The 15,877-nt window shown below is 39.7% G+C and overlaps 2 protein-coding genes across 4 annotated transcripts in view; one reads left to right on the top strand and one right to left on the bottom strand.

The window, feature by feature from the left end:
- B3GALNT2 (beta-1,3-N-acetylgalactosaminyltransferase 2) overlaps positions 1 to 12,663 on the top strand; it is a 41,689-nt gene extending 29,026 nt beyond the window's left edge. Inside the window, exons 7-12 of one of the 2 annotated variants that reach the window (XM_069484702.1) lie at positions 1,358 to 1,436; positions 6,246 to 6,429; positions 8,858 to 8,983; positions 9,643 to 9,802; positions 10,344 to 10,400; positions 12,527 to 12,663. In XM_069484702.1, coding sequence (XP_069340803.1) covers positions 1,358 to 1,436; positions 6,246 to 6,429; positions 8,858 to 8,983; positions 9,643 to 9,802; positions 10,344 to 10,400; positions 12,527 to 12,661 — 741 coding nt within the window. In that variant the 3' untranslated portion in view covers positions 12,662 to 12,663. Of the gene's footprint in view, positions 1 to 1,357; positions 1,454 to 6,245; positions 6,430 to 8,857; positions 8,984 to 9,642; positions 9,803 to 10,343; positions 10,401 to 12,526 lie in introns of those variants that run through there. The other variant, XM_069484703.1, reaches the window with a different exon arrangement.
- Positions 12,664 to 13,793: 1,130 nt separating this feature from the next.
- The window catches only part of TBCE (tubulin folding cofactor E), a 52,180-nt gene continuing 50,096 nt past the window's right edge, over positions 13,794 to 15,877 (bottom strand). The window contains exons 16-17 of one of the 2 annotated variants that reach the window (XM_069484564.1): positions 14,364 to 14,455; positions 13,794 to 14,150 (exon numbers count right to left, since the gene is read on the bottom strand). In XM_069484564.1, the coding sequence (XP_069340665.1) occupies positions 14,058 to 14,150; positions 14,364 to 14,455 (185 nt within the window). In that variant the 3' untranslated portion in view covers positions 13,794 to 14,057. Of the gene's footprint in view, positions 14,456 to 15,877 lie in introns of both variants that reach the window. The other variant, XM_069484563.1, reaches the window with a different exon arrangement.

Here is a 15,877-nt window from a genome sequence, read left to right as displayed (position 1 = left end):
AGTGATGATATCAGAAAATTTTTAAAGCTCTATTAAAAGCCAAGTTGTGACCTTTTAGAGAGGAGTTAATAAACAGAAAACACTATTGAGTTCTAAACAAGTCAAAACAATATAGAAATATACACTAAAAAAATAAAGAGTATACAATTTTTATGGAACTACAAGGTTGGAATCTATAGCATTCACCTTTAGTAATTTTCTCAACATTTGGCTATAAACTTTTTAGAGTACATCGGCTGGGCTTGGTGGCTCACACTTATAATCCTAGCACTTTGGGAGGCCAATGTGGGAAGATTGCTTGAGGCCAGGAGTTCAAAACCAGCCTGGGAAAGAACAACACTCCATCTCTACAAAAAATAGAAAAATTAGCCCGGCGTGGTGGCATGTGCCTGTAGTCCCAGCTATTTGGGAGGCTGAGGCAGGAGGATCACTTGAGCCCAGGAGTTTGAGGTTGCAGTGAGCTATGATGATGCCACTGCACTCTAGCCCAAGTGACAAGAGCAAGACCCTGTCTCAAAAAAAAAATTAATGACAAGTTACCATAGTAACCTCAGAACACTCTTCTAGCCTTAAAACATTGTTTTGTACAGTACAACTCTGCTGAAAAGATCTGTTTAAAAAAAGAATAGTCAAAGAGTAGCCCTCTTGATTAGATGAGTACGTAGAAGAAATACCATAAACCTGCTGAACTGCAATTCTGACAGTGTGATCCAGCCCATAGCAGCTAGAGAATCGCTCTAGTGCTCAGTAAAAGGGCATTGAATAACTTGTGAGATGAAAAAAAGTAGCTAATAATAAAGGATCCTCTCCTCCTAAAAGGTAGAAAGGACTGCTGTTGGCTTTTGGCATCATAGACTCTAGGCACCTTCAACAGCGTCAGTAATCAATAGGGCTCTATCGGAACTGTCTAGGTCAGACTGTTGACATAGAGGAGCTTTTCTCTGCATGGTCACTTACTTTTAAAATATACCAAAATGTATTTGAACTCATGAGAATTTTCAGTCTCCAAAAAATCAAAGGTAGTAATATTTTTTTTGAAAAGTGATAGGGTCAGGATTTAAAATAAATTGGTTTTTGTGCAAGTGCAAGAACATGATTCTGTGTAAGTTGGAATTCTGAACACTGTATGGCCTGTTGAGTATGCCTTTTCTTTAATATTGTAATCAAATAAGAATAGTAGAATACTGTATGTCATATAGTAACTCATATTGTGATATGCTAAGTCTCAAATGCACTAACATCTTAGATGGATTTATCTGCTGCAATTCAGTCATATTACGACTTGTCAAATCAATTTTAAAATATACATTTGTGTTTAGTGATAAAACATTGAGCACACTTCTGTTATTCTTTTCAGACTGAAAAGGGTACATTGCCTCATGAATTCATGGAAGGTGTGGAGGGAGTCGCAGGTGGCTTTATATACACTATTCAGGGTAAGTTGGCCAGTTGAAAAGCACGCTGAATCTCATGTATTTAATCTTACTTTATACTTTGACATAAAAAGTGATTTGGTTTTCGGTTTTGGTCATTTAAAAAATAGCTTTATTGAGATAAAAATTCACCCCTTTAAAGTGTTGTGTCCAATTCAGTGGTTTTTAATGTATTCATAGAGTTCTACAACCATCTCCACTAATTCCAGAACATTTACATCACTCCAGAAAGAAGCCCCATTAGCAGTCACTCCCCTTTCTTCCCTCCCCCATCCCCTGACAACTGCTAATGTTTGTTTCTTTGTGGATTTGCCTATTTTGAACATTTTATATAAATGAAATTGTACAATATGTGGTCTTTGTGTCTAGCTTCTTTTGTTGAGCATACTGTTTTCAAGGTTCATCCATGTTGTGTGTGTGTGTATATGTCAGTACATTTTAAGGCCATATAATATTCCACTGCATAGATATACCCCATTTGATTTATCCATTCATTAATTGATGGACATTTAGATTGCTTCTACTTTTTGGTAATGATAAATAATTCTGCAGTTAATATTTATGTACAAAAAAAAATTCATGTACAAGTTTTGTGTGGTCAAATATTTTCCTTCCCCTTAGTTAAATACGTAGTAGTAGAAGTGCTGGCTCATGTGATAATTCTGTTTAACCATTTGAGGCACCGCCAGACTGTTTTCCAAACCAGTAGCCCATTTTACATTTTCACAGTCAGTGTATGAGGATTCTGATTTCTCCACATCCTTGTCAACACTTATTATTGTCTGCCTTTTTTTTTTGTTTTGTTTTGTCTTACCATTGTGTAGGATTTTTTTTTTTTAATCTTCTTTTTTTTTTTTTATTTCATCTTATTGTTATGGGGGATACAGAATTGCAGGTTACATACGTTGCCCATGTACTGCCTTTTTTAATATACCCATCCTAGTGGGTGTGAAGTGGTATCTCATTGTGATTTTGATTTGTATTTCTGTAGTAACTAATGATACTGAGAATTTTTTCATGTGCTTATTGGCCACTTGTGTATCTTCAGAGAAATATTTATTCGGATCCTTTGCCCATTTTTTAAATTATTCTGTTCTTGAATTGTAAAATGAATTCTTTATAAATGAGCCACTGCACCTGGCCACTTTCTTGGTGGTGTCCTTTAACACACAAAAGTTGTAAATTTTGATGAAATCTAATTTTGTCACTTGTGTTTTGGTGTCATATCTGAAAAACCATTGTCTAATCTAAGTTCATAAAGATGTATGCCTTTGTTTTCTTTCAAGAGTTTTATAATTTTAGCACTTACATGTAGGACTTCTGTCACATTAAGTTAATTTTTGTATATGGCGAGAAGTAGAGATTCCACTTCATTCTTGTGCCTGTGGAGATCCAGTTGTCCCAGCACTCATTTGTTGAGAATCGGTGACTGTAAATGTAAGGATTTATTTCTGGACTCTCCATTCTGTTCCATTGATCTATTTGTCTGTCCTTATACCAGTACCACACCATGTTGGTCATGTGGCTTCGTAGTGAGATTTGAAATCTGGAAGCGTGAGTCCTCCAACCTTGTTCTTCTTTTTCAAGCTTTTTTTCGCTACTCTGAGTCTCTTGCATTTCCAAATAAATTTTAGGATCAGCTGGTCAATCTCTACCAAAAAACCCCAAAAAACAGCTGGGATTTTGAAAAGGATTGCATTCATTCTGTAGGTAAATCTGAGGAGTTTTGCCATGTTAACAGTATTAAGTCTCTGAACATCCTTGAGCATGGGCTGTCTTTCCATTCATTTATGTGTTGTTAAATTTCTTTCTTTTTTTTTTTTTTTTGAGACAGAGTCTCACTCTGTTGCCCAGGCTAGAGTGAGTGCCGTGGCGTCAGCCTAGCTCACAGCAACCTCAAACTCCTGAGCTCAAGGGATCCTCCTGTCTCAGCCTCCCGAGTAGCTGGGACTACAGGCATGCATCACCATGCCCGGCTAATTTTTTCTATATATATTTTTAGCTGTCCATATAATTTCTTTCTATTTTTAGTAGAGGTGGGGTCTCGCTCTTGCTCAGGCTGGTCTCGAACTCCTGAGCTCAAACGATCCGCCCACCTCGGCCTCCCAGAGTGCTAGGATTACAGGCGTGAGCCACCGCGCCCGGCCGTTAAATTTCTTTCTATGGTGTTTGGTGGTTTTCAATGTAAAAAACTTACACTTCTTTTGTTAAATTTATTCTTAAATATTTATTTTTTAATGCAGTTATAAGGGGAATTTTTTAAAATTTTATTTCCAGATTGTTCATTGCTAGTATATAGAAATACAATTGATTTTTGTATATTGATCTTATATGCCGCAACCTTGCTGAATATGTCATTTTTTTGGTTAATAGTTTCCCAGGTGCCTTAGGCTTTTCTATACAAGATCATGTCATCTGCTAATAGAGGTAGTTTTGCTTCTTCCTTTCCAGTGTGGATGTCTTTTATCTCTTTTGCTTATCTAATTGTCTCAGCTAGAACATGTGGTACCATGTTGAATAGAAGTGGCGAAAACAGACACCCTTTGTTGGTGTATATTAATTTAATATATTTATAATCATTTTTCAGATATATTCAGTTAAAACGTGTAACTCATTAGTTTAAAAGGCTTATATTTAATTTCTGCTCTCATCTTAGTACCAACCATTTTCCTGTTACTGCAGTTTTATAACACTTTCATTTTCCTTCCAGTGTTAAATTGTACAGACACTCCTTGACTTATGATGTGGTTACATCCTGATAAACTCATGTTAAGTTGAAAATGCATTTAATACACCTAACCTGCCAAACATTATAGCTCAGCCTCTAGCCTACCTTAAATGTGCTCAGAACACTCACATTAGCCCACAGCTGGGCAAAATCCTCTAACAGAAAGCCCAAGAGAGTATTGAACATCTCATGTGTTACTAAATACTGTACTGAAAGTGACAGGCAAAATGGCTGTATGCGTACTCAGAGTACGGTGTCTACTGAACGCATGTCACTTTCATTGGAAAGTCAAAAAATCGTAAATGGAACCATTGTTCAGTCAGGGACCATCTGTGTATATCTATCCTTATCTTTAAACTGAGAGGATGTAAGAGTCAAGAGGGAGCAGAAGTCATTTAGGCCTGTGTTTCTCTCGGGGTGGTCTGTCTGTAAGTCCCCTGCATCAGCGTCAGAGAAGTGGCCATTGAAAATACAGACCTGCTGGGCCCCACCCCAGACCTAGTAAATCTTTAAGCCCAGGACTCCGTATTTCAGTAAGCGTTCCCCACCACTGACGGAGTTCCAGCCCTCCTTTGATAGATGACAACGCTACAGTCCAGAGACAAGTGTAACTTGTCAGTGTCTCACAGATAGTGGCAGAGGCAGAAGTCAAATGTCAGTTCAGACCGCCACCTCCATCCTTCCCGTTTCCAGCGACAGAGAGCGGAATGCTAAGTTACCTTTCATTTCCTGTCCCCACCCTCAGCAGCTCACTTTCTTTTTATTCTTCAGAGATTTTCTTTAATTTGATCGAGACATTTGAGAAAATCCTGACTTCTCCTGCCCTGGTGACAGAATTACTGCCTTAAAATAGTAGGATTTGGGGACAGTCCCTGCACACATGTGACAAGTGACTCATTAACTTGTGAGAGGACAAATAAAATGTCTTTTAAGCATTAATAATCACTAATCATTTTTATTATGAAATACAAATATACCAAAAATAGTACTGAAAGAAACACCCAGGTGCCCATTGCCTAGAATCACTAGATGTTTATGTTTTGTCATATTTTCTTCCAATTTTTTTTAAGAAATAAAAATGGTGGGCACAGTTGAACCCCGTCCCCTAACCACCTGTAGATCTCCCTAGTCCCATTCCTCCCCCTTCCCTCAGAAGGGATACCATTGTCCTAAAAAGTACGTGTACCCCACCCATTCTTATGTTTCTACTTTCTACTACATATTTACCTATCTTTAAATAACATAGTATTGGGTATTTTCCAATTGATATCATAGAATCATTAATATATATATCCCTTATCAATTTTCACTTAACATTATTTTTCAGTGCCATTCCTTTTAACATGCAAGATCAGGTTAACTTTCTTAACTACTGTAGTCCATTATGTGAATATACCACAGTTTGGTCTTTTTTTTCCTATCAGTGGGCATTTAGCTTGGTTCCATTTTTTTTACCCCCCAACACAATTACAAACAATGCTGCAATGGATATCCTTGTGACCATTTAAAAATAACATCTGTAGGGTGTATCTACAAGTGGACTCAGCCATAAGGTGTACATATCTTCAGCCTAACTAGATAGTGCCAAATTGCAGTCTCCAACCCCCAGGCTGCAGACAGGTGCCTCAGGGACCTGGCTGAGGAGCTCTGCTCTTGTGCCCCCTACCCTGTCCATGGAAAAATTGTCTTCCATGAAACTCAGGAGATGGGGGGAAAGGCCTCATAGCAGGAGGTGAGCAGCGGGGAGCAAAGCTTCATCTGTATTTACAGCCACTCCCCATCGGTGGCATCACCGCCTGAGCTCCGTGCCTATAACCTCCCCCCCCATGCATTCCCTGTACGTCCCTACCCTCCAGTCGTCCATGAAAAAATTGTCTTCCATGAAAACCAGTCCCTAGTGCCAAAAGGTTTGGGGACCACTGCCTGGCAATGTATGAGAGTTCCCGTTTTCCTACCTAAAGTTCCAAACAACTGTATTTGCTAGGTTGCCTTGGGAAAGGAATTTTAGCATACATCGTATTATAGGTTCTGGGTCTTAAGTTTGCAATAGCATTTTTCTCCAGTTCTCAACTTTTCCTTTTTAGAAGGTGATGCTCTTTTACACAACCTTCATTCTCGCCCCCGAAGACTTATTGATCATAAAAGTAATCTCCGTGAGGAAGATGCCTTACTGAAGGAGGAAAGCGGCACCTATGATGATATTGTTTTTGTGGATGTTGTTGACACTTATCGAAATGTTCCTGCAAAATTACTGAACTTCTATAGATGGTAGGTTGTAAAAATGTTGGTTATCTAAAACTTGTTTTATTTTCCTTTTTTTTTTTTTTTTGAGCTGGAGTCTCGCTATGTTGCCCAGGCTGGTCTCTAACTCAAATGATCCTCCCACGTCAGCTGCCTGAGTAACTGGGACTGTACCTGGCTTATTATTCTTTTGATGTAGAATCAATTTATCAACTTCAAACCTCTGAGATTTCAATAAACAAAAACAAAACTGCTGAACACCCAGGGCGTGACCCATTGTATCTGGGCTCCTTGTGAAGACTGAGCTTCTAAAATGCTGCCACGTATTTTGATTAGCAGATCCATAATGATACTGACCTATCAAAAATTGATTTACTTTGAGTCATTCCTACTTGCCTTGGTTGTCTCAAGCCAGCATTAGAGGAAAATTGTTGAGTTCAGAAATGGTCCATTTTCAGTAGTATTTGTACCCATCTGTCCATATTCCCCAGTTATAGTCATTTGCATCCAGATTACTGATCTGAATTCTGTTCAACTGAATATCCACTTTGTATTTCCATTCTCCACTCCATCCATTTAAAAACTGCTTGCCCTGATTCTGAAACTCCTATATAGATGACTTACTGAAATCCCACAACTCTTAGAGTCTATCATATTTACAACTTCCTAGACCCTCCAGTGTTTCTTGGATCTTAGTAGTAATTTCTACTGTTATAATAACAACAACAATAATATATAATACGTGTTATTTTACATATAATTATATTAACATATACATAGTTGCTAGTAGTATTAGTTACCCTGGGATCCCATAATTTGCTGTTGAGTTCACTGATTCTGTCTACCTTGACTGTAGAACTAAAACCTTTGAACTCTATCTCTGTCTAGACTAAACCTATAAAGGGTATTCACATCTTTTGTCTTTTCTTTTTTGAAACCTTATCCTGTTTCTTCGTGAGCCCCAAGGTCTGTCTTTTCCTTCCCTTCACTGCTGCCCTAGGGAGAGTGGGAAGTTCCCAAGTACAGTACTTTACGATCCTGAGAGTTAGATGGTCTAGTTAGCTTGTGGACGGTAACGTTTCCTAGCTGGGACATGGTAATATAATTTTGGAGTCATCCTGTGGGTAGAAGAAAGATGTAAATGAGGGTTGGAAATCTGGACGTGTCTAGAATACCTACCAGGATTAAGTTTAGACAACTGTAGTAAGAAAAAGAAACTTCTTTTAACTCACGGCCACTAATGGGAGTTTTAGCTGCGAGGCCAAGGCGAGGGGGTGAGTAGTATGAATGGAGATCCCGGAAGTGGAAGATCAGGGCTGTGGGATTATTCTGAGACTTCCCAGGTGTGCAAGTTGCATTTGGTGCAGTGCTGCCCACAGTTTAGTCTCTTCTACTCCTTACCCGCCTCAGATTTTGGCCTCTCCCCTTCGTCTCTGCTTCCACTGTTTCGGGCCATCGCCTTCTCTGCCTGGATTGCTCCGGGAACCTTCCAACGGGGGTGTGCGCCAAGACCCTTACCCCTAGCCGGCCCCCCATCTCCCTCCGCACCGTCGGTGAAAGTTTATTCCTTCTTCTTTATTCAGTTGAGTCATCAGTGACCTAAATGTCCCTTATCATGAAAGTTTATTTCTAATTAGCAAATAGGTATCATATATACCTTATGCTGTTAATTAGAAGTAAACATAGGGTTTAGAAACATAGGGTTATGCTAGTTGCTGTGGACCCATTGTTATTAAATTTACCGTTCTTTGAAACTTCTTCGGGATTTCTTTTATTGAGATTTCTGTCATATTACAAGACTCTGCATTTTTAAACAGAGACGGACAGGATTGTCAATGTGAAATGAAGGAGTGAATTTTGTCTTCAGTTGCCATTATATATTTTTTTTTATGTCTAGATAAATGAAGTCATCCTCCTGTGCCTTCCAGAAGGTCATTTATAATGGTTTAATTGTTGGAAATTGTTTCCAAAGGAAAATACGTTTCAATGATATAGCTCAGGTTTTTTAAAACCATAAATTAGCTTGAGTAGAGTATATAAATAGTAGCATAGAATGCATCTTGTACCATAGTCTTTTCTGTGGGAGGCCCAGGTGGAACACCTGACCCGTTATCCTGGGCCTTTGTGATTAAGAACACACGGGACAAAGTTCAAATTTTTAATAGATTTGGCAGTCTGACACGAGCGATGCCCAAGAGGCATTTGTTGGAACATATTCCACTTAAGCCAGATTAAAATCAGCTTGGCACTGTCTGTGTTATGCCACTTCGTAAATACCAGCTGAGGGCTGTAGGTGACAGCAGCAAAGCTCTGTTAGAGCAGATGTTCTCGGCATTTGAGGAAGGAGACACATGGGTAGTACAGGTACAATTTTGAATTAAAATGTTAGCAATGCCACCGCACTGGTTTCTTTGTACGGTCGTTACTGACTTTCATAACCCTTTTTTGCCAACAGGACTGTGGAAACAACCAGCTTTGATTTGTTGCTAAAGACAGATGACGACTGTTACATAGACTTAGAAGCCGTATTTAATAGAATCGGCCAGAAGAATCTGGATGGGCCTAATTTTTGGTGGGGAAAGTAAGTTAACCATTGTTAGCCCGTTGGCATTCTTGTACCTGACCAAAAGTAATTAATTTAGAATGAAATATGCAAGTCATTTTTTTCACATGGAAAATATAGTTGAGATAGGAAATTTCGTATTAGGCTCCTGGGTTAATATGTTTTATTACTCTACAATTAGAGGAAAATATCTTTTAAATGATAAGCCTGAGACTAATTTAACTAAGAAAGGAAAGTGATGTAACTTTTATTCTCATGCCTTAGAAATAAGTGGTACTCACAGTAGAAGCTGCTGTACCTTTTATATTAGAATACATTGGTGACACGTCTCTGAAACTGTTTTCTGTGCTTCATCAGGAATACAATGGGGATTAGTGATTTGGGGTTTTGGTTTTGATTTTTTTAGTATATACTAAAATACAGGGCAATCTTCTAGTACTTTTCTTTCAGAAACTCTACAAATGCAACTTTGAGAAAATTTAATATACCACTCTTCTATATAAAACACCACTGGATAAATGATAATATTCCTTTCCTTAGATTAAAAAACATTTTCTCATCTTGCGACCTCGCTTTTAGAAGCTTATTCCTTTGTAGTGATAATAAAGGATTCAAGTTCAGTAGTGTCAGGGTTTGTGTCGGACCGACACAGGAAGCCACGTTGTTTTTACTCTCAGTTTCAGACTGAACTGGGCAGTTGACCGCACGGGAAAGTGGCAGGAGTTGGAGTACCCCAGCCCTGCCTACCCCGCCTTCGCGTGTGGCTCGGGGTATGTGATCTCCAGGGACATCGTCGGCTGGCTGGCCAGCAACTCGGGAAGATTGAAGACCTATCAGGTACGTAAGGGTGTCGAACCTCAGTGTGCACCCATCAAACCAAGTGTTCTTCAGCCCAGTTTTCCGTCACTGAGAGCAGAGCCCGCCTACTTGGGGAAAAGCATGTTCTTTCTGTGTAGGAATCCCCTCAAAGGCTAAGGACACGCTCCTATCCCTCAAATCTTGGCTTTAAATTTTACTCCTGTGTCTTTTTTGAGCCTACTTATGTTTTCTGCCTGTATTTACAAGCATAATCCCTGGAGGAATATAAAGATTGTTATTCATTCAGGGAGGAAGAGCAAAAAGCACTTCCTAAAGACTGTAAAGTACATGAGAAGAAGGGGCTGTCTGCTCACTGTGTCATCTCATCACCTGTGGTGTGGATGCTTTGTGTTCATGGCCACTGGCTTTTACTTTGTGCGTCAGCGTTAATCCATGTTTGGCATTTCATATTAAAGTAATAACAAAGAAGTAGATTATCATGGAAGTGGGTGTGACATTGTCTTTACAAATGAAACAAGCTTTTAAACTTTTACATTTAAACTTGATGGGCCACGTGCAGGGTGAAGATGTCAGCATGGGCATTTGGATGGCAGCCATAGGACCTAAAAGATACCAGGTATGCAGATTTCTGGGGGCCGGCCTCAGGGTTCTTAAGAGTTGAGAAAGTGAGATTTCCATGTACAGTTAAGTATCCCTTATCCGAAATGCTTGGGACCAGAAGTGTTCCAGATTTCGGATTTCAGATTTAGAAATAATTGCATTAAATTGACCGGTTCAGCATCCCAAATCTGAAATGCTTCAGTGAGCATTTCTTTTGAATGTCATGTCGGTGCTCAAAAAGTTTTGGATTTTGGATGTTTGGAGTTGGGATGCTCAAGCTGCGATGTGGATCAGACCCTGGGCAGAAAGAATGAAAATCTTCTAGCATCGTAGCTGTGCCCTTGATTTAATTCACAGTAATCCGCCTAGGTTATTTCTCATACAGTATTTTTCTCAGTTTAAACCAAAAGGAAATGTTACAAATGAAAGTTCCCCTATCTACAAAGAATTAGGTTTTCATAGATTTGGTCAGAAATTCTTTGCAGCTTTAAAACTGAATGACAGAGTCCACTGACTTGAGTTTCCAGCAGTGTGACCCTTCGGTCCTTCTGACTGGCAGAAATAAAACACTGGATAAAATATCGCAAGATGCCATTTAAAGCACACTAATTGCAAAACCAGAAAAAAAAAAAAAATGAGTCTGTAGAGACTTAAACGGAAAGTAGGAGCCCTGGGAAGAAAGTAAGCGCAAAGCGGGCTTTTGCCGCAGAGATTTCTGTCGCATCCTCTGTTCTTGCAACTTCCACTGTGGCCCTAGATGGTGCAGGGCGCAGAAAGAGTCCGCAGCGTCTGCCGATTAGGAACCTGCTGGGACCCCAGAGCAGCACACTCAGTTCAGGGTGAACAAGAAATAAGCCCAGATCTAGTTGGGCAGCTGTGATGGTCCTATCCTTTGCCGCTTTGAATACAGCTATTTTACTTTCTGTACCCGGTAATTCGGGCATCTGTGATCTCTGCAGATCTGATGCCGCAGTTTGTTCTGCAGACTGTTGTCCGTGGGGCTTGTGTCCTGACATGTTGAGGGACTTTTTTTTATTGTGACCTCACATCTTTGGAAACCAAGACCTATATTTAAAATGCATTTCTACCGAAGGGGGTTTACATTTTTTTCCGCCATGCACCTAAGCGCACTACCATCTATGAGTACTTCAAATTTCTGGCTTGGGACTTTTGGGGCTGCGTAGACTGTAACAGCTCCAGACCCACCCAAGTGGAAGCCGTGGTCACCTGTGTCAAGGGGGCCCCCTTTCCGTCCCCCTCTGGGGGCAAGACAGAAAAGTCTCTTCCTTTCTGTATAGGAAGTTTCGTTTTCTTACGTACCTGGAGGTTGTGGCCCTTCAGGGATCGTGGCTCTCTGTGGCAGTCCCCGATTGGTCTCCTGTCCTGGGGCGTGGACTGTGAGACCTGAGGATCAGCACATGCCTTCAGGGCTCATGCTGACTCCAGCACTTTCTCCAACTCTTGTTTCTTCTTCACCACCCCAGTTCGAGTTCAGCCATGCTTTATAAATATTTTTCATTTTCTCCAGCATTTTTGAGTTCTCTAACTGAATGAGTTTCTTTGTAAATGTGTTCTGTTATATTGCTGAAAACAGAAGCCAATTCACATAGCCGGGAAATAGTCGCGATTGAGGAGTCTTTCACCCCCATCGTTTTACCAGCACGGTGGCCTTGAGCAAGTAACTCTCTTAATTTTAGTTTCTCATTTGTAAGAGGGAAATAATTCCTACTTCACAGGATTATTGTGAGAATTGAGATATTTATAAGATTTTTATAAGACACTTGGTACCGTCCCCAGACTATTACGAGCATTCCATTTTACAGCAGCTGTTACTAATGCCGCTGTATAACCACCTTTCCTCTAATAGCAAATACGCAACTCTCTGTTTGTGGCTTCCACACTTTCTTACTATAGAACTCGATTTGCCAACCCAAAATCGTTCCACGCCACACTGTGCTGTCTCTGTGTCCCACGGCCGTGGTTGGGGGGCCTGGTGCTTTCCCACAGTAGGAGGTGCCACCCCCAAACCTCACCCATCTGTTCACACACAGAATCGTCCCTGACATAATTTCAGCTTCGTTAGAAGAAAAGCTGCCTTTGTGTTTGCTTTCTGTCTCTCACACCAGCCTCTGTGTCCCCCAGGACAGCCTGTGGCTGTGCGAGAAGACCTGCGCGACAGGCATGTTGTCCTCCCCTCAGTATTCCCCGCGGGAACTGGCGGAGCTGTGGGAACTGAAGGAGCGGTGCGGCGACCCTTGTCAGTGTGACGCAAGATGACAGTGGTCAAAATCAGGGTAGGCAACTGATAATCTGAGTGGAAGTCTGGAGAAAAAGCCTAAGGTTTGGCAACATGGTCTTTCCAGGAGCATTATGGGCTGGCACTTTCACCTGTAACCAATGTGGGATTTCTTGACGTTTGCACAAATTTCCTTTTTAAAAGTCAACTGATACTGTAGCATAAGAAAAGTTTTTATTTATATATTGGAAGATGATTTGAAAAATACCAAATTGTTTTATACAAGGAAAAATATTTCTAAATCCTGATGCATTGTTGCTAATTAGTAATTCATTGTTACCTATCATTGTTGTTTAAAACTTGGCCTAGCTCAGAAATCTTGATTAGTAACCGAGAGTTTGAATTTCAAGCTGGATTGCAGAGCAGCTCTGTAATTATCAGCTAAAAAGAAATCACGGAAATGTTGTATGATCATGTGATCACTTAATTTGAGCACTGGTTACTTATACCAAAGTTTGGGGTTTCTGGAAATAATGTCAGATTTTTGTGGCTCTCTGAATGAAATGGGCAACTTGAAAAGAAACCAATATGATTCTCAGTTCACCGTGGTTTTAAGGAAGTTCACATTTATATAGTAGACTAATACTCAAGTTTTCTTTTGTCGTTTAACATAAATCCTGAAGATCACAGTTTAGTATTCCAAAAAAAAAAAAAGCTAAATTTTTGTGAATATGAATAAAAGCAAATACCTCTCAGGGTTTTAGTGCTATAGGGAAGGATATTTCTAAATTGCTGACACTTTGAAAGAATTAACTTTGCTTTCCTTCTATCATTGCATAATGTTTACCTAATAAAAGTAAATTTCAGTCAGAGCTGGTCAGCGCCTGTAGAAGAAGATAATGCTCAGTTTAGCTATAACTGTAGGGAAAAGCATGTGATTAATTTTTTAAACACTCTAAAATAGTACAACTGTGAAGAGATAATAGCATTTATGTTATACATTGTAGAGGATACATCTCTCTAAGTTTAAGGGCCATTTCCCAAAATGACCAACCAAATCATTCTAGTAACCTTTTAAAATAGTATCAATAGAGAATTCCATTAAAATTAGTCTTATGACAGACATTAACTGTGTTCAGATTTTATTAGAGTAGCTAGTTGCTATTTAATATTTAAATCTTCACATAATGAAATGCAATGATGAACTGTAAAAATAAATCAGAAAAGCATTAGTAGGTGCAAGGCCTTTACTAGTGCTATTATATATACAAGCCTAGAAATAAATGGTCTCTTCCCGACAAAAAATACATCCTTTGTTATACTTAGGGCAAGTTGTAAAACTTCATTTTTTGACAGAATTGTTCCAAGAAATCATTTATTTCCGGTGAACCCCAGACGTGATAAGCAGTCCAGTCTCTAAATTTTAGTAGCTGGTTGTTACCATCGTACTAATAGACAATCTCCATTTTCCACAGAATAAAACTGTAATGACTGTAGGTCATTTTCCAGTTCAATTTCTCTGCCCGGCATCTGCAATTAGAACAAAGGTGGGGAGAGGTGTGATTCAGCCAGATCTGACGAAGCATGGTACACACTGTCCCCAAAGCAGCAGGTCACCCTTAAAGACGCTAGATGTGCAGGCATATGTGGTCTCCCGTTTAGAATCCAACTGTTACACAGAGACAATTTAACGTCATCATGTGGGGAAGTGAGCTTGACTTTGTATTTTGCTGGGCAACTTACTTTGGGACTTTCATAGGACAACAGAAGGTCTGACACAGGAACTCTGAGAAGACGTGACAGCAGTCCCTTCACCTTCTGAATTGTCATGGAGTCTGGCAAAGAAAAGAAAAATCCATCAGTTCTCTCAAATGACAGTTAACTAGCTCACGTGCATCGCAATGGTAGCTATATCTGCCTTCACAGTATCAACTTATCCGAGTATGTAATTAGGGAAAAACTCGAGTCATTTGGGGAACTGGGGAAACGGAGCCAATGTTTGACCTAAGTGCCCTTTGACGGTGAATTTTCATACCATTTCAGTAGCATATTTCTTCCTTAATTCAAATAATTCTTAGCACAGAAGCATAAGTGGGCGTGAAATCATTTTCTTTTTAAACCTGTGATTCCTCTCCTAGGAAGTAATGAGAGAACACTGGCGTGGGGCTCAGGGGTCCTGAGGACGTCTCTCAACCTCTCCGGCCTTGGTTCGCCCCTCTGTAGAGGGAGGGCTGGGCTGAATGATCTGTAAGGCCCTTTCCAGCACTACTGTCCTGTCACTACAGTAGCGGAATCATTCTGATGTGTGACTGTGTTCAGCACAGAGACGACAAGTGACCGCCAGGCACAGGAATGTAACTTAAAGAGTACTGCTTTGGTTGGTTCAGAAAACACTATGAACTTCTTTCCAAAGATGGTTGTGGTAAATAGTGGCTATTTTGAGAAAGAGTTTCTTTGAAGCTTTAGCTGGAGGTACAGCAATAGTGTAGTGTTCCTACAAATATCACAATGTATTCAAACAAATATTTTTCTATCAAAAATCATTTTTGTAAAAGCTGTGTGTTTTTATGCAACTTGTGATAATAAATGTTATCTTTATTTTAGAATAAAAACTGGCTCTTATTTATGTATTAATAATATAGGTAAATATTTATAATTTTAATACAATTTGCTTTTTAATCTAGTCCTTTCAAAAGACGTAGGTGGACTGGCTTTCACTGTCTGGAGGGGTCAAGTGCACAGGGGGGAAGGACACATCCCTGAGCCACGCCGGCACCAAGTCTAAGAAACCTGTCTACTTGCACTGGGTCTATAGAAGAAAGTGGGAATTTGTTACTATGGTAACATCCGATTGTCTTTTCAGAAAATATGGAGGTAGTCAATTGTCTGTTTCCCTCCCTATGACCAGTGTTAAAAATGTGATAGAAAAAAGGCTTGGAAGCGTAGCTGTGTTCGTATAAGATGCATAGGTTTTATAATACATGTTGCTCTACCACTTGTATTTCTTTATTATATGATATGCCCATTCCTTTAGACATGCACTGTCCAACATGGCGTCCACATGTGGCTACTAAGGACCTGAACTGTGGCTAGTATGACTGAGGAACTGAATTTTTAATATTATGCTAATAAAATTAAAGAGCCACATGTGGCTGGTGGCAGCTGTTACTGGACAGCGCAGTAACTACTAGACCTTCTTCGTTGTCCTTAATGGTGCATTGTATGGTCCTACCAGAGTTTATTCTCTCCTTTGTAAA

The sequence above is a fragment of the Eulemur rufifrons genome, chromosome 11 (assembly GCF_041146395.1).
Source record: "Eulemur rufifrons isolate Redbay chromosome 11, OSU_ERuf_1, whole genome shotgun sequence".
NCBI classification, from domain to species: domain Eukaryota; kingdom Metazoa; phylum Chordata; class Mammalia; order Primates; family Lemuridae; genus Eulemur; species Eulemur rufifrons.
The sequence above is the reverse complement of the archived record's forward strand: the minus strand, read 5'-3'. Positions and strand labels throughout refer to the sequence as shown.